This window comes from Haliotis rubra, unplaced genomic scaffold (assembly GCF_003918875.1).
Source record: "Haliotis rubra isolate DU_JTF1 unplaced genomic scaffold, ASM391887v1 Scf494, whole genome shotgun sequence".
In the NCBI taxonomy this organism is placed as follows: Eukaryota; Metazoa; Mollusca; class Gastropoda; order Lepetellida; family Haliotidae; genus Haliotis; species Haliotis rubra.
Genome location: NW_025767184.1, coordinates 664,405 through 686,406, shown reverse-complemented (window position 1 = coordinate 686,406; position 22,002 = coordinate 664,405). Strand labels below are relative to the sequence as shown.

The 22,002-nt window shown below is 40.6% G+C and overlaps 1 protein-coding gene across 1 annotated transcript; it reads right to left on the bottom strand.

The window, feature by feature from the left end:
* Window positions 1–3,200: 3,200 nt before the first annotated feature.
* LOC124291527 (sulfotransferase 1C2-like) lies at window positions 3,201–11,313 on the bottom strand. Its single transcript, XM_046728529.1, has 6 exons — window positions 11,222–11,313; window positions 8,963–9,140; window positions 8,025–8,342; window positions 7,096–7,199; window positions 6,403–6,565; window positions 3,201–3,648 (listed from the first exon to the last, which is right to left on the bottom strand). The coding sequence occupies exons 2-6, from the start codon at window positions 9,132–9,134 to the stop codon at window positions 3,533–3,535; spliced, it is 873 nt and encodes a 290-aa protein (XP_046584485.1). The 5' UTR covers window positions 9,135–9,140; window positions 11,222–11,313; the 3' UTR covers window positions 3,201–3,532.
* Window positions 11,314–22,002: the final 10,689 nt, after the last annotated feature.

Genomic DNA, 22,002 nt, shown 5'->3' with positions numbered 1-22,002 from the left:
CCTGGCGCTCGGCACTAATGGGTACAACAAGGACTGGTCGGCTCGGAGTCAGTATAATGTGTCTGAGTGGGGTATTCATGCTTCACTGCGGCATGATATCTCAGTGGGCTAGCACAATAAAACCAGCTTAAGTCTGGGCTAGTACAAGCAACCGCACATACACATACACGCGCATGCACGTCGTCATATGAGCCAAATATTCTCAAGTACGACGTTAAGCCCAATTTCACCTCACCTCAGGTGTTGCATGATATTGATATGATATTGCTAAAGGCGGTGTAAAACAATACTCACTCGCACAGTGTTCTGATGGTGTACGTGAACGTACCAGGATCCGCTAGTCATTGGTTCTACTCCAACATTCTGCTGCCAGCGCCACTACCCAGTACTCTCAGGTTTTGGCAACAAAGTGGTAAAAGGCTGCAGCGACCATTCGCTACTCGGTATGTGTGTTCGCGCGTTTGTGCATGCATGTTTGTTCGTGCGTGCATTTGGCGCGCGTGTGTGTTGGTGTCTGTGCTTGCGTGTGTGCGTGTGTATATTACAAAAAAGGATGCTATCTCCCCCACCATCCGGGATCTTTAAGACTGGCATCTTCAGCTGGGGTTGTTAATGCACGGTACATCACCAGCGATGTCTAATGACACGTTACTCCATGTATAATTTTATGAAGAATTATTTGAAAATTAATGATTCATGATCTACAAATTCAAACTTGGAAACTAATTGGAAACATATAGTTTAGGTAGGCAGTTAATTAATCCGTCGTTGATGTGACGCTCGGCATTCCACTGAATGAAGTTTTGTGAATACAGCCTGCCTCTTGCCAATTTTACGAACTTTAGACCTATGCATGTCACGGCGAATGTACGTGAGACGTTAACCACATTAATGGAATGAAAATATTACCCGTTTTGATAAAAAATTCGATATTTGTACATGACACCATGTTGGCCAATTTAAAGAAACATGATATTACGTCAATCCTTCTAGAACACGCCCGTTGTATATAACATTGTTTAATACGAATAGGATTTGTTAGACATCAAATACCAAAGCATCTGCTTATGTATTGCAGGAGCTGTGCCAGAAATAAATATTGAGAGGCCTAGGGGTGGGTATTGCAGAGAATTTTCATATGCGATATATTACGATGCGGAAGCATATATTGCGATATGTATTGCAATTTATTGCAAGGATTATTTTTTTAACAAAAACTGCTTCTAATCGAGTTAATGCTTGATTATAAAGCAAAAACACAACAAAATCACTATGATTGATTAACCTTTTATTAAAAACTTTTAATCATGACAAAATAAAAATGTAAGTAACATTCGGCACTAATGAAACAGGGAAAAGAACAAATAAAAAAACGGAAATATCCGAAGATTTCCGAGTGTTACGAAGTTTTCCGAATGCATGTCAAAATACCGGTTTTCGATCAGCGTATCGCAATACGTATCGTTTTCATGTCTGAACCGGTAAATACCGGTAAACCGGTTATATTGCGCAGCCCTAGAAAGGCCCCAATATTACTGGGCCTATTCAGCGACGGTGCATATGAGCAAATGCGCACTCGATGACCTAAACCAAACCTGTGCCTGGGCATTCGGTGAACTGCGCCATTGCTGTCCCAACATCGCCTATTTATACCTATTGGAAATTCGTTTTATATCAACCATATCACATCAGAAGTTGCTAGCAGAATAATGACCTCTTTTAAGGAGGAGTGGCGGGCGACATTGGAGAACCCGAACAGTAAGCACGGCAGTGGTGGCAACAAACTACGACTGTACTACCAGTTTAAGCGCTCCTATGATGTAGAACCGTATGTACAGAGTTCCCTCCCTAGGACACATCGTCGTGCGCTAGCCCTCTTCAGATCTGGAGTTGCCCCTCTACGTGTGGAGAGTGGGCGTTACAACAATCTACCTCTAGCTGAACGAGTGTGTTTTAATTGTGTGAATTGTGTTGAAGATGAATGTCATGTTTTATTGGATTGCTCTATTTACACTGATGTCGGGAAGCTGAATGTAGTAGTATTTGTGATAATTTTAATCTTTTGAGCGCCTGTGATGATCAGGTTTATATTGTCTAACCCAGATATTGTATTTTTATCGGCCAAAACCTGCAAGTTTATTTTAGAAAGAAGGGGTATTTTATATAGTAATGTGTGAAACACTTTATATATTTTACTGATACCGTTTTCTAACTGTTTATGTGTCTCTCGTAACCCTATATGGGTGGCCCGTCAATGAATTTATGTATAATAATTTATTTTTATGTTGCATTGCACGAGGTGAGACCTAAATAAACTATCTGTCGTTTTGCCCAGCCTAGATGTTCATTAGGGTTTACCTGTGCCAGATCGACCCAACATTAGGATGTCGGGCACGAAAATGGGCAGCATGCAAACGAACCATGCTCTACTCAGCCAGAAACATGCCAATTACAAGTTCATGTTCAACATGTGTAAGTCGTGGCATTGTTTATTTCTGAAGATTGTTAACGTGTGTTTTTTTTCTAATCATCAGCATAAATTGAATCTGCACACGCTTTAGTCATCATGCATATGAAATTTGGGTCACGCTTTCACCACAACTGAAATGGACGGATGCGTCAGGTTAGACGTGGCCATTACGGTATTCGCCCATTTTCAATATAATTCATTTCTCCATGTGTGGCGTTTCGTTTTTTGTTTGGCATATATAAGTGAAGGCAGCTGACCTTAAACTTTGTTTACTATCTGTGATGACACATAATGACGATGGACCCGTGGAGATCCGGGTTAGATTTGATCTTCAGTAACCCATGCTTGTCGTAAGAGGCGACTAACGGGATCGGGTGGTCAGGATCGCTGACTTGGTTGACACATGTCATCGTATTCCAATTGTTAAGATAGATGCTCATGATGTTGATCACTGGATTGTCTGGTCCAGACTCAATTATTTACAGACCGCCGCCATATAGCTGGGATATTGCTGGGTGCAGCGTAAAACTAAGCTCACTCATTCACTCATAATGACGATGGAAATATTCGGCATTACTGTCATGGTTGACGCATGCCATCCAATTGCGTTGGTCGGTGTTCATGTTGTTTATCACTTAATTGTGTGGTCCAAGCTCCTTTGGCAAATAGCTGGAATATCGCTGAGTGCGGCGTTAAACAACAACAGAAAATAAAAAGAAACAAAATAACAAAAAATACCATCAACTTTATACTGACATTAGCCATACCAAAATATCTCCATGTAACGTCAAGATAATACGAGTTTGACTCGGATATAGAAACATGAAAACAAATCCATTGTATAAACACAAGCACCTTTACCAAAGAACCATATATTCTCGTGATCCTTCAAAATTGCCACAAATCGTGACTATGTAATAGTAATTGTAATCAAAATTCAGCAAATATTCAAAATAAAATATTCTCTCCTCTTGAGTCCTGTAACACTCTGTAGTAATGTGTTTCTTGTTCTTCTATCGGCATGGGTATACATTTCCCATCTGACACCTTGGTCTTCGTTCCTTACTTCAGCGAGTATCTAAAGTTTATGTCACAATCACCCATCTTTTCCTTGTATAGTCTGTCAAAAGCCTCGTTCTGGGCCACGGTGAAGTAATTTTTCCAGTCGCCAACTTCACCTGAAACACGGAAAATTGGTAACAAAATCTCACTGAAATCGAAACATAGACGTAAAGTTATCATTTTTCACGTTCTGACAATTCCTAAATGGACTCCACCAAATGGCATCCAGAAAATGGTTCCTTCTTATACCCCGGTATTTGTTCAAAAACTAAACGCAAACGTACATGGTGGATTCATGTTATAGATCAATGGAAAACAGCTAAATGTTCACATGTGATACACAGAAGAGTTGACACGTGTCGCTGACGCAGATCTGACGTGACAAAGGTCAAAGCCATCCGTAGAGACAATTACAACCGCAGCTGAACAAGGATCAAGGGGTGTACCTTCTGTAGGCGATATGAGGTCAGGCCACCTCCCCAGTGCCTGGGAAGTCAATTAGGTCATTACTGGCTTCTACCCACATCTGCTAATCACTTGTATAAGCTCTTCCCTTGTATAAACATACCCATTATCTGTACACCTCATTCTTTCACCTCCTATTTCTTATATAATACATTGTATATACATGCAACACTGGCTTCTCGTACATTTGGTATATATATTCATGGATGTATCTTGGTTGTTTCAATTCACCCGTGAAGACCCGTGTTAGAATTGGTCTTCAGTAACCCATGCTTGTCGTAAGAGGCGACTAACGGGATCGGGTGGTCAGGCTCGCTGACTTTGTTGAGACATGTCATCGGTTCCCAAATGCGTAGATTGATGCTCATGTTGTTGATCACTGGATTGTCTGGTCCAGACTTGATTATTTACACCCCGCCATATAGCTGCAATATTGCTGAGTGCGGCGTAACACTAAACTCACTCACTCACTCACTCACTGGTTCAATTCACCTGACGAAGGGGCCAGGAACAGCCCAGAGACGTTGTGATATACAATAAAGATTAAGTCATCCATAATATTTGCGTTTTATTTGAGTACCAACTTCTATATGTCTCTCAAGAACCTCATCTGTAGTCTGGTCGACCTGGGGGTGGAGACATATCCTGCCTATGAGTCAGTGAGTATGGTTTTACGGCGCGTTTAGCAGTATTCCAGCAATATCACCTGAAATCGGCTTCACATATTGTACCTATCTGGGGAATCGAACCCTGGTCTTCGGCGTGACGAGCGAACGCTTTAACCACTAGGCTACCCCACCGCCCTCCTGCCTATGAGGTTAGGGAAATGCTAACCCATTCGGCATGCAGTGGGCGTACACGGTCAGGCTGATCCTGCCAGGCTGACACACGATGGCCTGTAACCAGGGTGACGAGCTCTGATGTGACGTTCCTCCGTTACATGGTAGTTACTCGCAATCTGACGGAAGGTCGCACGTTGCCGTTATGGAGTCCTAATCTTTCATGCTGGTTGGAGACATGAACGCTCTTGGTACTGCCGACCTGGATTCACTTGTTCCCTGGCAACTACTAGATGTTTTATTCTTCTCTACACAGTCTCGGTATGTGTTTGGTGTTGTGTAATCGCCGAGATAATGAGGCCACCCTGCACTTTTAGAGATTGGCAGTGATGAATATTATTACGAGAGTGTGTTTTTTTGTAATTTGTATTATCGTTGATTAAGTGATAGTTATTATGGGTCACAATGTTTAAAGTTTTGAGTGTCTTGTGTCATGTATGTCCAATGGCAATACTATTTTTAGCGGTACGCCTTTTTTGATAGCGCTCCAGAGTTGCCTCCATTGCTATAATTTTGTTTTGACTTCCATGTCGTACTTTCCACAGATTTCAATAAAGTTTACAGTGGATAAGGAATGATCTAGACTCTGTGTCTGTATATATAAAGGCTGGTTCTTGTGTTGACACACACGGGGACTGACACACGGAATTACACGGGATTTTTCATATCACAGGAGTTGTGTACCTCTTTCTGCCGTTACCTGTCTACCGTCGTTGTCTGTCTGTCTGGCATCGTCTGACCTACATTCAAGACAGTGCGAGCCTGATTGCTCTCATTGTAAACTACCTTCAATTAGAATATCTGCTCTCATTGTAAATATCAAGGCGAGTTAATATTTCATATTTGTGACCCATTACTTCAGATTTGTGACTCAATTGCCTTTTACTAAATATATATATTGTCATTCATTGTAGCGTGCTCATTGTTTGCTCAATATATTATTGAATATTTTAGACTTGTCTGTGTTATATTTTGCTGGTTCAAAGGGGACTCTTAAACCTTTTGTCACGGCATTTATTACCGTAACAATATCCACGTACATGTATGCGTGTGAACTAGATAACGGAATATTTATTTGCTTGTTTGTTTGTTAAGGAAGAGAGACACTATCATAATGAATAAGTTGACATCCATAAAACTCTTTTCCTTATGTGTTTCAGCACTAAATGCCATCCAAAGACCTGTTTGTTTGTTGTTCAACGCCGCATTTAGCAGTATTCCAGCTATATGACGGCGGTCTGTAAATCGAATCTGGACCAGACAATCCAGTGATCAACAACATGAGCATCAATTTACGCAATTGGGATACGTTGATGTGTGACACAACCACATCAGCGAGCATGACCATCTGATCCCGATAGTCGCCTCTTACGACAAGCTTCTGGTGTCCCCCGCCGTGATATTGCTGGAATATTGCTAAAAGCGGCGTAAAACCAAACTCAGTCAGTCAGTCAGTCTTACGACAAGCATGGGTTGCTGAAGAACAATTCTAACCTGGACCTTTACCAGTGGTCAATTACGATCACCAGATTACTTTGATGTCCAAGTGCCGGCAAATGTACCCACCTTTTCTGTACATAACAGCAGAACCGTCAGGCGCTTTAAAGAATTTGCCCTTCGCTTCTTTCATTTTGTTGAAACTCGTCAACTCTTTTACTTTGTGGTAGAATTCCTCTGATTTTTCAACATTCAAAAACTTTGCTAACTTCCTAATGCCAGTTAGTGGATCCTGAAACAGATGAAATATTGCCTGACAATATCACAATAATAACTACACAAAATCATTTCCTTGACGATCTGTTGCCGAGGATCCAATACAAATCTTGTAGAATAGAAGTGTTTGATTGGCATTTTCAGTTTTAGTTCAATGAGCCGTTCAACATTAGCAGTTTTAAGACACATTGAGTGTGTTGATGTTTCCTTTTCAGCATTTGAAAGAACATGAGGAATTATCATCGTAATAAGTACCTATGAATGAAGTGCTGATTGAAAGACAGGAGGGAGGTTATACTAAAAAGTCAAAATTAAACCAAGGTTACTCTGACAATCAGTTTTCTTACTATAATATCGTCCGCCTTAAAGTAGCGAGGGTCAACGAGTCTCCTATCTTGTTTTGCGAAAGCATAGATGGTTTAATTCGAAGAATCTTTAAAATCCACTTGATGTCTTCAATGAACAGACTCAATTCGCTTCGCATTCAATACTGACATTAGCCAGTAAATGTTTGGAACCACGGGACCATGTAAAGTTAACTGTTACCTCTTTCATATCTTCATACATTAAGGTCAAGGTCGGCAACTCGGGGTGAGTTTTCCCAACCGCTGCCCAGTCCTTCATGTAGTCGAAAAACGCCCCGAAGTCGACTGAAATGTCAAAGGTGTAATGGTATTGGTTTTGTGAAACTCATCTCCTATTTTCTGATTTTTTTTATCCCAATTCTATATTGCAGAATAATTAGTCAATAACTTCGCTTCTGAAGGCGACACATGGGCGTCCTGTTGCGATTCCTCAAGAAAATACATACTCACCTGCAGTATTAACACAACAATCCGGTCATTTCCCAATCGACAGCTGTTATCGCACTGCGAACATTATACGTGATATATACATATATACAAGAATCACATATACACCCTTCATATCCCTGGCAGTTAAAATCAGTTATATAATTGTCATGAAAAACATAACGAACTAAACCAACGTGAAATACATTCAATAATCACCCCTCCTGAAAATACACCTACACTGTAAACATTGTGCTAACCAATGCTTCACGTGAGCGCCGATTGATGAGGATGTTACATGGTATGGCTCGGTCACTAGAAACAATCTCAGTTAAGACAAATCTTAACAACGTTCAAAGATAAGTTAGAGATACATACTGTATACTTTATCGAAACTATTCTAAACTTTACGTATACCGCGCAACGATACGATATCTACTCAGACATTCACTTTTGGTTGGAGGCTGAAAGGGCCGGGTGTCTGCTAATGCCGTCACGATTCTTTGGGATACGATAATTTCGAAAATATGCTGCGACAGTGTACACTTTACTCACGATATCTTTACGATAAGATGGAGGCTACACGGCGTGCGACGTTCGTACGGTCAGTCAAAAGATTGACATTCTGGAGATTAGATGGCTTTGGCATAAAACAACATTCGATCACTCACTCACTCCGCTCACCTTTCCCATCCATCAGTAAAGACAAATGGTTTTCCCACTTCCCTTTATATTCATAACATATCAGTTTCTTGTGGTGGTGGAACAGCGACACAGCCATGTCCTTGGGGTTTCGGAGGATGTAGATTATTTTGCACTTCTTCTCAAACACACCACGTGGCAGCTGCTCAACAAAGCAATGCGTGTTCAAAATACGCGGCGACGGGAACTTCTCTAAGACCTCGCCTTTGATGAACTCTAACATCAGTTGATCCTTCTCAATGACAGTGTCCGTGTCGCTCAACAGAAGAAGTCGGACCATTTCCCAGATCCAGTGAGTGCCTGAAATATCAACACAGAGATCAGAGCGACATTCGAGGTAAAAACAAACAGTTGCAAAATTAGAGGTAAAAACCCAGTCCTTAAATCGTTCGCTCGTCTGGCCGAGGACAGGTTCGATTCCTAATGTGGATGGATGGCAAGCCTTTTCCAGGTGTTCCAAGATATTGGTGTGATATTGCTAAAAGCGGTATTAAACCACACTCACTCGCACAGTGTTCAGATGGTGTTATATGTGCCCAGCATGTGTGTCATCATGTATACATAACACATAAAGCAAATTCAGAGGAGGTTGGCTCAACAATTGGAGACGACAGGATTTGCGACCCAACAAGAAAGAAAGATCGAAACACACCTCACCCTCTCACACTAGTGAAAATTGTCCTACAAAATAATGTACGTCAATCGGACAAATACGTAAAGATAATTGTTTCTGTTTGAACGCTTATTGGTACGGTTGAAATGAGTTTTCCGAGGCAGTCACGATGCGATGTCTGTGAGTGTGGGGGTGAGTGAGTGTACACCGGGGGACACCGGAAATGGACGTCGCGCATTCTACTCATGCGGACTTCTTTAAGAGACCTTAACAAGGGAAGATTATAAACTGTTTCTCGATTGCTCACCACATTTAGGATAGGCGCAGACAAAGACGTCATCCTCTCGGATGGGAAGGTCGCGGATGCCTTTGATGACGTCGGCTGGGGCCTCAATATCTGAATTGGGGTACAAATAACCATCCACTTCCAGGAGAGTGATGCTGTCTCCCCCACCATCCGGGATCTTTAAGACTGACATCTTCAACTGTAACAAAAGAGGGGGTTATTAATGCACGGTACTGTAGTTCGTCAGAACTCCATGGATGTCTAATGAAACACTATTCCATGTAAACATTCCAGAAGAAATATTTGAAGATTATTTATTTATGATCCATAAATGAACCTAACCCTACCAGTTATAAAACTGTTGGGGTAATGGGATAGACTAGTGGTCAAAGTGTTCGCTCCTCACGCCGAAGGCCCGTGTTCGATTCCCCACATGGGTACAAGGTGTGAAGCCCATTTCCGGTATCCCCCGCCGTGACGTTGCTGAAATCTTGCTAAAAGCGGTGTAAAACCAAACTCACTATATAACTGTCATTCACAACACAAACTGAACGATATTGTAGACTGCAGAATGAAAAGTAAGTTTATGTTCAACAAGAAACAAAATATAAGGTTAGCTGATGATATATATATATTCCAGCATCTTCAGATTGAAATTAAAGAGGCTGTTTTTTTATTTGTCGTGACTACAGAACAGGTAAGAAAGTAACCGGACATTGTACATAGGCGATCCAATGTATTACAGATAAAATGATAACACTTTTATTAGTTTTAAATGCAATACTGATGGACACAGTCTCATACAAGGTTCTTACCCCCAAACGGCTATTAAGAGCCTGACATTTGGACATCTTACCCCCAAACGGCCCTAAATTCGTTTCAGGCATGAAAAGGACCTCAGTGTCAGTGATTTGCCCCAAAGAGGCCCTGAATTTACCAAAACTTGTCAAGTCATGATTTCACAGGAAACTAATACATGTACATAATAAAAATACCTTGCGATGACAATGGGTGTTAATTAATCTCCATCGCTAAGCCAAATTTTCCCAGTGCAGCGATGTAGCTGAGAGTTATTTTCCTCTGATGGTTAGTCCATTATGAGACCAACCCTGTGTGCATGTTTTACCTGGTTTCTATAGTTCCTTAAAATTGTTGATTGGGCCCTGAAAGCCCCTCAAAGGCTTTGAATTTGATGGCTGGTACTCTGCGACCCCTGTTGTAACATTCGACTTCGACACAGCGATGTTCGACTGTTATACTGTTTTATATATACGGATATACATATTTGACCTTGAGCAAGGTCACATATGTCACACATAACTAACACTGAAATCACAAGTATTTATTTCATGACAGTAGAATACTATGTGAGTGTTATCGATTACTTAATCCACTTACATCTAAGATTGACAAATAGTATTTATGATATATTGTTAGAGTGAGTTTAAGCACTATTCCAGCAATATCACGTTGTACCCATTTTGGGAATCGAACCTGGGTCGTCGGCGTGACCAGTCAAGGCTTTAACCATAGGCTACCCCACCGCCCCTGCTCTATTGAAGAATGACATCAATATTCCAAAACCATATTGAAAGAAAACGAGATACATCTAAAATATGAACATAAAACAAAACACTCTCATGGTTCAGTATATATCACCGAAAAGTAGTTTAAGGGCGCCATCAGATGACATTAACAACAGTGACATAAATGAATCGGGTGTTTGCTTTTGATTGATATTATAATTAAAATAGAACTTTAAATGGCATTTAGAAGTGATACACATGAGAAAGAGAGTTTGTCTGGATGTCAACTTCTTTATTATGAGGAACACAACGTTTCGGAGTATAATCTATTCCTTCATCGTATGAATAAAAAAACTCTTCCTGAAAAATAGAGCAAAACAATACAGACTGAAATTTCAGTCTGTTTCATTTCATGAATACTCGCAAAAAGTATATTTCGCAGACGACAGAGCGTTATCAAAGCAAACATCGCCATGTTGACACATGTTGTAACTAGGCCATCGGTCCTCGGGCTGATCATATGTTTATACACGCTGTATAACCGATAGAATCACAGGTAGCATATTGTCTCTTGGTCAAATGTAGGTGGTGCATGCCGATCAGTGAATACACACACATCCCTCTCTATACCTACCTGACCCACTTAACCCGTATTATCACAATAATCATCTGTTAAAAAAGTTTCGATCGTGTTCATTGGGTCAAACATCTGTCAAACATGTGAAATAACATCATGCACACACCTGACACTTACCTGAGATCGGTAGATGCTCGGCTTTGCCTGCGAGTTCGGTGTACTACTCACTGGACCACGGAAGTATGAAAAGTTAAGTTGTAAAGGGATACTGGTGTTCTAACGTTTTGTTTCCTGTGAAAATAGCAACCTTCTCATAGGCGCCTGGGTCCGATCTATTAGCTCTTGTGTGCGTTGAATAAGATATAAGTTGAAAGACTCACACATATTTCCCACTTACCTGAGATCTGCAGATGTTCGACCTTGCCTGCGAGTTTGTTATACAGTATGGTAATGACAAGAGCTACAGAGTATGGCACTTGTATTTGTAAGGTGTACCGGTGTTCTAACGTTCTGTTGCCTGTGGAAAATACCAACCCGGATATTGCGTCTTACTGGGGCATTTTCAGATTTATTTATTTCATGACTACCGCCCCCAATCGTTCCAAGCATCGGTGATCTATGTACAAATGTACATAAATACATAAAGAATTATATTAATATGCATTCTAAGATGCTTCGGTGAAAGATCAAAGGCGCCGACAGTACTTTCACAATGCATAGGCGTCACTGCGCCATTCAAATATGCCCCCCTCGTAATCGAACACTTTTGCATTACGTCACAATCTAATCGACGTCACGATGCATGTCAGTTGTCATCGCCTCGTACAGCCTCCTACAGTAAAGTTAAAACTACTCCGTGGCACCCCGTTTCTTGGTTTGCATTTGCTTCACTCAGCTAACATCACTGGTGGAAACATTACGTTTATGTTTTTCGACGGAAAGAAATGTCTCAGTTCGACTCAAACAGAGACACGGCAACGTTCGCAATGTTTACATTCCCACAATGCATCCGTGGAATGTCGCGTCAGTCAGCTTCATCTAGTGTGTTGTAAGGATGGTAGTGCGGTTTATATAGGGGAACAGAGGTATGAAAAGTATTCGCACTGGCGTACCTGTGATCTGTTGTTTTGTTCCCTGTGTCAAGGGGGCACGGTGACCAGGTTGCTATCCATCACTGGGAACAAAACAACAGATCACCGGTACGCCAGTGCGAATACGTTTCCTACCTCTGTTCCCCTATATAAATCGCACTGTCATCCTACAACAAATCAAGATAATTTATGGATTTAAGCTTCTTTTTTCTTTCCCACACAACGTTTCGGGATCATTACAGATCCCTTCATCAGGTGAAGTGACAGTTGACACAATATAGTTGACTCATAAAATCCATAAACCATCTTGGTCATCTATAACAACTTCTAAATGCCGCTAAAACCAAACCATAAAAATACACTGTTTATAAGCATATCTTTGTAGGTCATAGGGGCGGTGGGGTAGCCTAATGGTTAAAGCGTTGGCTCGTCACGCCGAAGACCTGGGTTCGAATCCCCACATGGGCACAATGTGTGAAGCCCATTTCTGGTGTCCCCCGCCGTGACGTTGCTGGAATAATTCTAAAAGCGGCGTAAAACCAAACTCAGTCAGTCAGTTGTAGGTCATCGTGTGGGGTGGGAGTGGCAAAGACTGGCTTAATTGTCCTCGTGAAAACCTGACGAGTCAACGGCCCTGACTTTACTATTAATTCTTCCATTACATATTCCATGTTGCCTGGCAACCAGACGCCTTGTCGCGGCTAGTGCCACATCGGACAAAAGCATCAAGAGCAATTGTTTCCAATTTCAAAACCACTCTGAGAGTGTGGGTTCGAATCCCGGATGGGACTCAAACCAGCAAAAGTACTAGAATCGCCGTTTAACGTCAGTACGTATGGCCTCAACGCTCGGCGTCCCCACAATGGTCCCATATTGACCCCCAGATACCGACACCGTCGATTAGACTGGACTAGAACCCATCGAAGATGCACGCAACGACAGTGGGAAGGTGTGCTCTTCACTGATGAATCTCGTTTTCATCTCAGTGACGCAGATGGAAGAGTTTGTGTATGGCGACGTCGTGGAGAACGCTATGCGGATTGCTGTGTGCGACAGGTAGATCGTTGGGGTGGGGGTAGTGTGATGGTTTGGGGTGACATCAGTGTTCATTCAATAAAACCACTACATGTGTTCCGAGGACGTGTTAATGCCATCACCTACACAAACGACGTCTTACGAAACCAAGTAATTCCGCATCTGAACGCCAAACCACGTATCCAAATCCGCGCACAATATGTTATATCGTCCGCACGAAATGAAGAGAGACAGGATTTTAAAAAATGATATATCGTGCACACGAGATACTAACTTGTGCGCACGATGTAACAAAGTGTTACATCGTGCGCACGCTATATTATATCGTGCGTACACTACATTACATCGTGCGCACACTTTGTTACATCGTGCGCAGACTATATTACATCGTGCGCACATTTTAGTATCTCGTGCACGATATAAAAAAATAAAATTCTCCTACTCATGTCCCTTCAGCGCTTCCGTAGAAGTGGTATTCCGAATGCCAAGAATATTTTGAACGTTGGCACCCTCTTCCATCCGTACACGTGTCAAACAAGTGTAGAATTGAGCATAGCTCACATACCCGCGCTTCCCGCTTTGGGACTTGGAACTGCATATATATTGATATTGATATATATATCACATGTTGATGACATGAAGGAAACAACTAGTCTAGATACAGAGAATAAGCCACATATTAGTACATATGTCATCAAGAAAGACCATGAAAAGTGAAAAGTTAACATCACACTTTGAATAATCACATTATGCAAAATAAATAGCACAAGGCACATCTATAGGTCATGATTAACTTGTGTGTTACATTTGGTGAACATAGCATGTATAGTTTCGGAGAAATGCTCCGGACAAGATAACCATCAAACACATTTTGCACTAAGCCCTCATTCCATGGAAACGGCCAAAACTAAAATTCTGTTAAACTTCAAAATGGCAAAAGGCACATCTATGGGTCATGATTAACATGTGTGTGAAGTTTGGTGAACCTAGCACTTAAACTTTAAGAGATATGCTCCGGACAAAGTTTCGGGACGGAAAGATGGACGGACAGAATGAACACTATGAACACTATATACCCCCGTTACTTTGTAACGGATGTATACCGAGCAACAAGCTACTAAGGCCCATTGTGCACCCCATCTTGCTCTCCACATAACCTGCATGTTCTGAACATGAGTGAGTGAGTGAGTTTATGTTTACGCCACACTCAACAATATTCCATCTATATGGCGGCGGTCTGTAAATAATCGAGTCTGGACCAGACAATCCAGTGATCAACAGCATGATCATCGATCTGCACAATGGGAACCGATGACATGTGTCAACCAAGTCAGCCAGCCTGGCCACCCGATCCCGTTATAATATAATCGCTTTTTACGACAAGCATGGATTACTGGAGATCGATTCTGACCCAGACCATCACGGGTCTCTGAACTTGAAATTACCTGTTAACATTGGAAATATAGGGTTAGTCCTGTGAGTTAGCTTCAACAGATTCCACACCGTAGAAGCGGTGAACGGCAGGAAATATTTAATGATAAATCGTTCTCTTCCTGCTGTTAAATATTTCGTGCCCTTCACCCTCTTCACTCATTCTCAGTTAACTGGGACAATTGCTGTCGCCGACTTTTTAGCTGTCGGTGATTTCAAATTTGATATTAAATCGAGGTGTATCTGTGCAGATATTCTAAATAACACTGTTTACAATCAGTCTCAACCTTAAAAAATATTGCACCAAGTCTTATTGCAGCGTCAGAAGCAAACATTTGGTTTTATGTCGGCATTTTTGCTATGTCGGTAGTGCGTATTCTTTACATTTAAGCTTGCTGCAAAATTTTATCCCACGGAAGTTTCGTTATATTTAGTGTCATGAAAGAACCAAAATACATACGGGTTAATTTGCCCATGTTAGCATGTCGATGGTTTACCAAGCAAAACACAAAACTCACGTTTAGATTATATCGGTAGAGTCAGAGTAATTTACGTTACATTGTGTTTATTTACAGCTTTTCTTGTGGTAAATCATCGCACAGACCCACATGATAACTTTTCTATTTTTCCTGTTCATCCATTCTCGATATGTAAAAACATATAGTTTCGTAAACATTGATTTTTCTTACAATATGGAAAAATATTCTCGACATGAGTAGAGATTTTTTTAAGCAAGTAATCATACGTTACCGTTATAACTCAAATCTAGCATCCCAGTAATAGTCTTCTTCACTGTACATTTGGGGCCCGGCGGTCTCGTGTTATACATGTGTCCCAACCAGGCCATTCTGTATTTATTCATCTTGCCATAACATTTTTCATTGCCAGAACTAATTTACGTTACTGTAATTTACGTTACCGCCATATTTGGAAATTTGGAAAGTTTCGCGAAACTATTGCATGTGTTTTGTTGTCTGGTATTGCCGAAATATCAACAATGTGAATCAAACATTGACAAGTGAAAGACGTTTTAGGTAGTTATCGCCCTTTATGTATAAGTAACGTAAATTACATTGCGCTAACGTAAATTATGTCGATGAATGCTTAACGATGTTAGTTTTCTATGCACGATATTTTCAATTCTTTTAGTGTTAGGAAATGTAATACAATACAAAATTTTGCAAGAGTTTCGTATGACGCACTTGCTCGTGTAATAATCTCTATTTACGCCGCTTTTAGCTATACTCCAGCAATATCACGGCGGGGAGACCAGAAATGAGCTTCACACATGCACCCATGTTGGGAATCGAACTTCGGCGTGACGAGCGAACGCTATGATCACTAGGCTTTCCCACCGTCCCTTGACCAGCTTGAAAATGTGTAATATGTCGGTTGGCGCTAACGTACACTTCTTATCAAGTATTGGTCAATACGGTACCCGTGACTTACTTGTCCATATGTAATCATATATTATCTGAGTATAATCTCGCTTTATATTTTATCATTTTATTTTATTTCATAAATATCCATAGCTACACCTTTACAAAAGGTCTGCCCAAACCGTACTGTTTACATTTTGAAAGCACTCAGACGATTCGCTGGCGAACACTCTTCTCATCCAATCAAAATAGAGCTTTCTAACAGGCACGTCAATAAACAACTTCCTGTTTCATTCAGCTGATCGCTTCCCGTGTACCGTTTGCAGCTTTTCTGCGAGTGTGTTTTGTTCAGAGACCCCTTGCAGGTTGTTTCTCCAATAACATACCACGAACAATATGCCATATCTTGGCGAAAGAAGGCCAAAAAAGCGCAAGTTTGGGACAAATTTGTGCGTCGAGATTGAGAGCGACGAATCGACGGACAGCGACAGGACGGTCGATGTCGACCATGACGATGTGCTCAGTGAAAACATACCTGAAAATGTCATGCCCGATAGCGTGAATGGCAGAGAGCACAAACCAGGTGTCAACTGCCTGACAGATACACACGAAAACAACATAGCGACAGAGAATGTCAACAGTGAACAGAATACACCAGTTGCTAAATCTACCGGCGACCCTAAGAACAAGCTGATTGTAAAAGGCCGGGACGAAATCAGTGGATTTCGTTTCGTGGATGTCAATTTGCTGGTGTCATTTATAGCCAAGTTTCCCTGTCCCTCGTGTGGGAAGGCACACCTCGGATATTCTGACCCCAGACTGATCGACGTCACCGAGGAGACAGTTGGACAGGCAACGACACTGGAATTCACATGTGGAGCTTGTGAGTCAAAACAGTTATTCACCAACTCAGCCAAAGCAGGTCCTAATTTCGAAGTGAACTCGCGTTTTGCAGCCTCTGTGTTTTCTATTGGAAATGATTATGACAAAGCGAAACAATTATGTGCCAAGATGAAGATGCCAACACCCCTTCAGTTTAAATCCTGGATGAACAAACCTTTAGCTGCATGCCCAAACTCAATTCCAGATGTCACTCAAAATGTCACTAAGTAATAGTGGCCAGTGACCGGTCTTCATTAAGACAGTTTCATGATTAATTCATTATATATTTATGGGTCCAATATGCAGACCCTGGTCAAGTATTATTTCCAGTAGTTTCATCATATTACACATTTGGTGATTCCAAAAATGGAACTAGAAAACTCATGGTGGTAACAACATAATTTCCCTAATCCTGTTATAGTTTGGAAATGTTGCCAGATGGATGATTGAGTCAAATTTGCTTTTGGGGCGGTGGGGTAGCCTAATGGTTAAAGTGTCTGCTTATCACGCTGAAGATCCGGGTTCAATTCATCACATGGGTACAATGTGTGAGTCCCATTTCTGGGGTCCCCACTGTGATATTGCTGGAATATTATTAAAATGTGGTGTAAAATCATACTCACTCCTACGTATCATAGTCCGCTGTTGGTTCATGTTATTTGATACATCATATGTGACCTCTGTTCACATGATCATTTATTCATTCAGTTAATTATATAATTAAAGTACAGCACACAAAACCATTTCACTACTGGATCCTCAGTTTGCCTACAAGGACCCTTAAAATGAACAATTCTGGCTTCCCTGGACCATTACAGGTCCATTATCAAGTAAACCTTCATGTTTACTGCACCTTATTACAGCATAACTGTTATTCCCTGTAACCATGGTAACACAGTTCACCTTTGAATTTTCTTCTTTTAGTGGTTTAGAGAACATATTTACTTTAGACAATGAAAAGGCCATTGTCACCATGTGAAAGCAGTTTCTAATGACGCATTGAAATGGATCAGTAATTTCCCTTAAAATTGGCCTCTGAGGTGACTTGTTGCCTTTGAGGGGTGATGGGGTAGCCTAGTGGTTAAAGTGTCTGCTCTTCATGCTGACCTGGGTTCGATTCCCCACATGGGTACAATGTGTGAAGCCCATTTCTGGTGTTCCCCGCTGTGATATTGCTGGAATATTGCTAAATGTGGCATGAAACCATACTCACTCACTCACTGTATTTGATTCGTTATTGTGTATTTGGCTCATACAACTTGCTAGCACCTGACTGTCACATGACAGAAACATCCCATCTTGATGTCGATAGCCATCTTAGTTCAATGTTAGCCACAATCACTATATACTCCTTGTTTGCACATGCAAGTCAGTATGTTGGAACTGTATTTTCACAAGTTTTTTTACAGAAATATCTTTTGAATATATTCAGGGAAAACTGCTAAAAACTACAGATGCGGGTATATGAGACAAATTGCAATTAAACACAGAACAGTTAGTTCCCAAAATATGCTTATGTGTCTATAAAGACTTATTAACAGTATGTAGCAATTGACCCATATGGTCACATCTCAAGGTAATGCCCTAAACAGGTTATTTCTGGGAACAGCAACAACATGTCAAGGCTATTTTTATTTTGATTAGTTTATCTATGACATTATATGGTTATTATGATATCAGTAGTTCATTCATTTTTCTGTTCATGTTTCAAGCACAATTCTTAAAACTCTTATGATTTCCTGCGCATTGTATTGATGTTGTTTAGGTTTTTGGTACAGAGTGAATGTGGCTGTCCTTACCACAGTATAATGTACCCTAATCGCTTGTAATTTTGAAAGTTATGCAAAATAACACAAATTTTAGAAATACAGAGAAAATGAGAAAATACCTTAAAAAGGTTGTATCCTAATTGCGTAGATCGATGCTCATGATGCTGATCGCTGGATTGTCTGGTCCAGACTTGATTATTTACAGACTGTCACTGAGTCAGTGTCATCATATTGCTGGAATATTGCTGAGTGCAGCGTTAGACGACAAATCAACCAACCAACTTAAAATGTTTTTCCTCTATGGACGGTTAGACTAAGGCTTAGTCTCTGAATATATATGATTTTGATAGTAACAAACAAGCCCATTTAAATTGAAAAGGAGCCCTAGGGAGACCAGAGATTCAGGTCCTGAACCTGAGGAAATCTAGACGTGCTTTACTTAGGGCTTTAGCACTGCAGAGAGAGCTTGGCAGTAGGGGAAATAATGTGGTTCAGGGATTGTGAGACAGACTAATGGACGGTCAGCAGGCATCTTTAACCTTGTTGAAAAACTGTATGACATCACATTCTTTACAAGTATTGTTTTTTTTCAATCTTTTTATGTTTTTTACTTACCTCAGGTGTTTTGGTGTTTGACTGAACTATGTACAGGTTACCTGTATCACTGTCAGTAAGTTGTACGCACAGGTCTTTCTGTTTTTGTCTGCCTCACTCTTAGCTGAGTAATCTGTTTTTAGTATCACAGTACATGACTAGACTTGCTGTTTCTGATAACACCTTACCTGCCACAGCTGTTATCTTAGTGTGCCAGACAATTTTTATAGCCCCTAAGGATTAACCGCTGTTGATATTGGTCCTTCAAGTCATAAAAATTTTCCTTTGTGTATTATTGGGGTCGGTGGGGTAGCCTAGTGGTTAAAGCAATCGCTCATCACGCCAAAGACCGGGTTCGATTCCCCACATGGGTACAATGAGTGAAGCGCATTTCTGGTGTCCCCCCACTGTGATGTTGCTGGAATATTGCTAAAAGCGGAGTAAAACTAAACTCACTCACTCTGTCTTTGTGAATTTGATATGTACTACTCATGATTGGTTAAAGAACAGAGGTAACTGCAAGGCTGTGTGTTGTGATACCCACCGTCTATGATAGTTAAACTATTGTTATCATTGTTATGTGAACAAGTTGTGTGTCCATAAGCAATGTTCATGATAATAATGATGATAATGTAAGTGATACATATTTAAAATACATATTTAAAAATATTTGCTTTTGATTCTGTCCATGTGCAATCCCAAGTGTGTCGACGCCGTGATGTTGCTGGAATATTGCTAAAAGCGGCGTAAAACCAAACTCAGTCAGTCAGTCAGCCAAGTGTGTCACATATCACAAAGCCCACTACACTGGTAAGATGTATCTGAAAATAGTGCTTCTTCCTTCTATAAACTTAGTTCATAAACCTGCCATCTGGCAAAAACTGAAACATGATTTTGCCTTGATTGCTTCCTCTTAACTTAAAAACTTCCCCAAAAAGAGTTAGGTGTTACATAGCATTTTGTGGGGCGGGGTAGCCTAGTGGTTAAAGCGTTCGCCCGTCACAACGAAGACCCGGGTTCGAATCCCCACATGGGGACAATGTGTGAAGCCCATTTCTGGTGTCCCCCGCCGTGTTGCTTGACTATTGCCAAAAGCGGCGTAAAACCAGTCAGTCACCATAGCATTTTGTTATTATTCTCTCAAGTAGAGTTTATTTGTATGTGATGACTGCATTCAGTCAGTAAAGAAAGGTCTGTAAACAATTAGTAAAGACATACAGCATTGCCAGCTGAAAAGGCAGACTAACATACAACCCTGAAATAAACATAAACTTTTAGGAAAAATGGTTCCAAAATTATCTTCATAAAATATCATAAAAGGATCCCAGGGACTATCTCCATTTTCATGATCTAACGTACCACATATTCTAGACTTGCATGGGCGGACATGTCTGTTTTAGGGTCTATATGACAGACTAGCTGAAAAGGGTACTTGGGTAATTACAAATGTTAGTTATACACTAGTATTATTTTAAAGAATTCTCATGACTATTTATACTCAGGCAGCTAAAATTTATTGGGGTTGTTTACAATTTATTGTGCATATCTTATGCAAATAATCATGTCTGAACTCTATGGCATATGGGGCAATGGGGTAGCCTAGTGGTTAAAGTGTTTGATTGTCACACCAAAGGCCCAGGTTTGATTCCCCACATGGGTATAATGTGTGAAGCCCATATCTGGTGTCACCCACTGTAACATTGCTGGAATATTGCTAAAAGCGGCGTAAAACCATACTCAGTCAGTCAGTCTGTGGCATATGTCCTCTTCTGATTGTAATAACGGGCATTGTGCATGTGTTGTGGTACATATAAGAGTTGGTTTCTATACCTATTGGTCTTCAGTATTTTTGTGTCTGTGTATATAGCAGAGATGCCAACCCATACGAATTTATTGTATTCGTTATGAAAAAAACAACACAAAATACGTGCCTACAATAGCAGTCAAAATATGCAAATTTTTAAAAATAATACATTAAATTAAATTATCAAATATCATATGTACCATGCACAATAAATTTTAACCATTTTTTATTCAGTATCAAGCTACATGTAGATACTTACTACTGATTTAGGTAAGTACAGTGTTAAGAACAAGGTCTTAGACTATATATTTACATTTTTTATTTAATTATGAAAATTCTTTGGAAAAGTTATTTCTAATTTTGGCCCCAAAATACTAATTTTTGCATCAGTTTTTGGCCAAAATACTAATTGGGCTGAATTAGGGTTAGCATCTCTGATATAGTGATGGTAGTGTTGTCTTGCACCCGAGCACCTAGACTCACCGATGTAGGCTAATGGTGAGATTAGTGAGACCGTCACATTTTTCTTCTCTCGACAAGGACTTTTATTTAGGTCATTGTCATATTAACAGAATTAGGTCATAAATGTTCCTGATAATAAGTGGCATTGTTGCACATCTTGTTCAGGAGGGCTGACACTCAGTGTACAATACATTAAATGTAGTGTGTTATGAGTAATGCCAAGTAAGTGATTCTAGATTCTAGCCTTTGGAATTAAATGTTCATTATGACAATGGGCGTCCCAAATGGGTCACTATCTCAGGGAAATAGAAGACCCACCATCTAAGAGACTGATTCACTGTATGGAGTCACATCCCTTAGATGTTGCCAGGATCTGCTGACTGGTTTAGATTCCCGGAGTCACCCTGATTTTGATCCTTAATCTGTCAGTAACTAGTTTGTTACTGCAACAGTTTAACTGATCTGCTACATATATAGACATATCTCAAATCTAGTTGTATTAGTTACACAT

Bases quoted from the DNA above. Each gene is read 5' to 3' on its own strand.
- LOC124291527 (XM_046728529.1), bottom strand. From the start codon at position 9,134: ATGTCAGTCTTAAAGATCCCGGATGGTGGGGGAGACAGCATCACTCTC. The intron at 8,343-8,962 runs GTGAGCAATCGA...TTGATATTTCAG, and splicing joins CTGCGCCTATCCTAAATGTG to GCACTCACTGGATCTGGGAA. The intron at 7,200-8,024 runs GTGAGCGGAGTG...TTGACATTTCAG, and splicing joins TTTACTGATGGATGGGAAAG to TCGACTTCGGGGCGTTTTTC.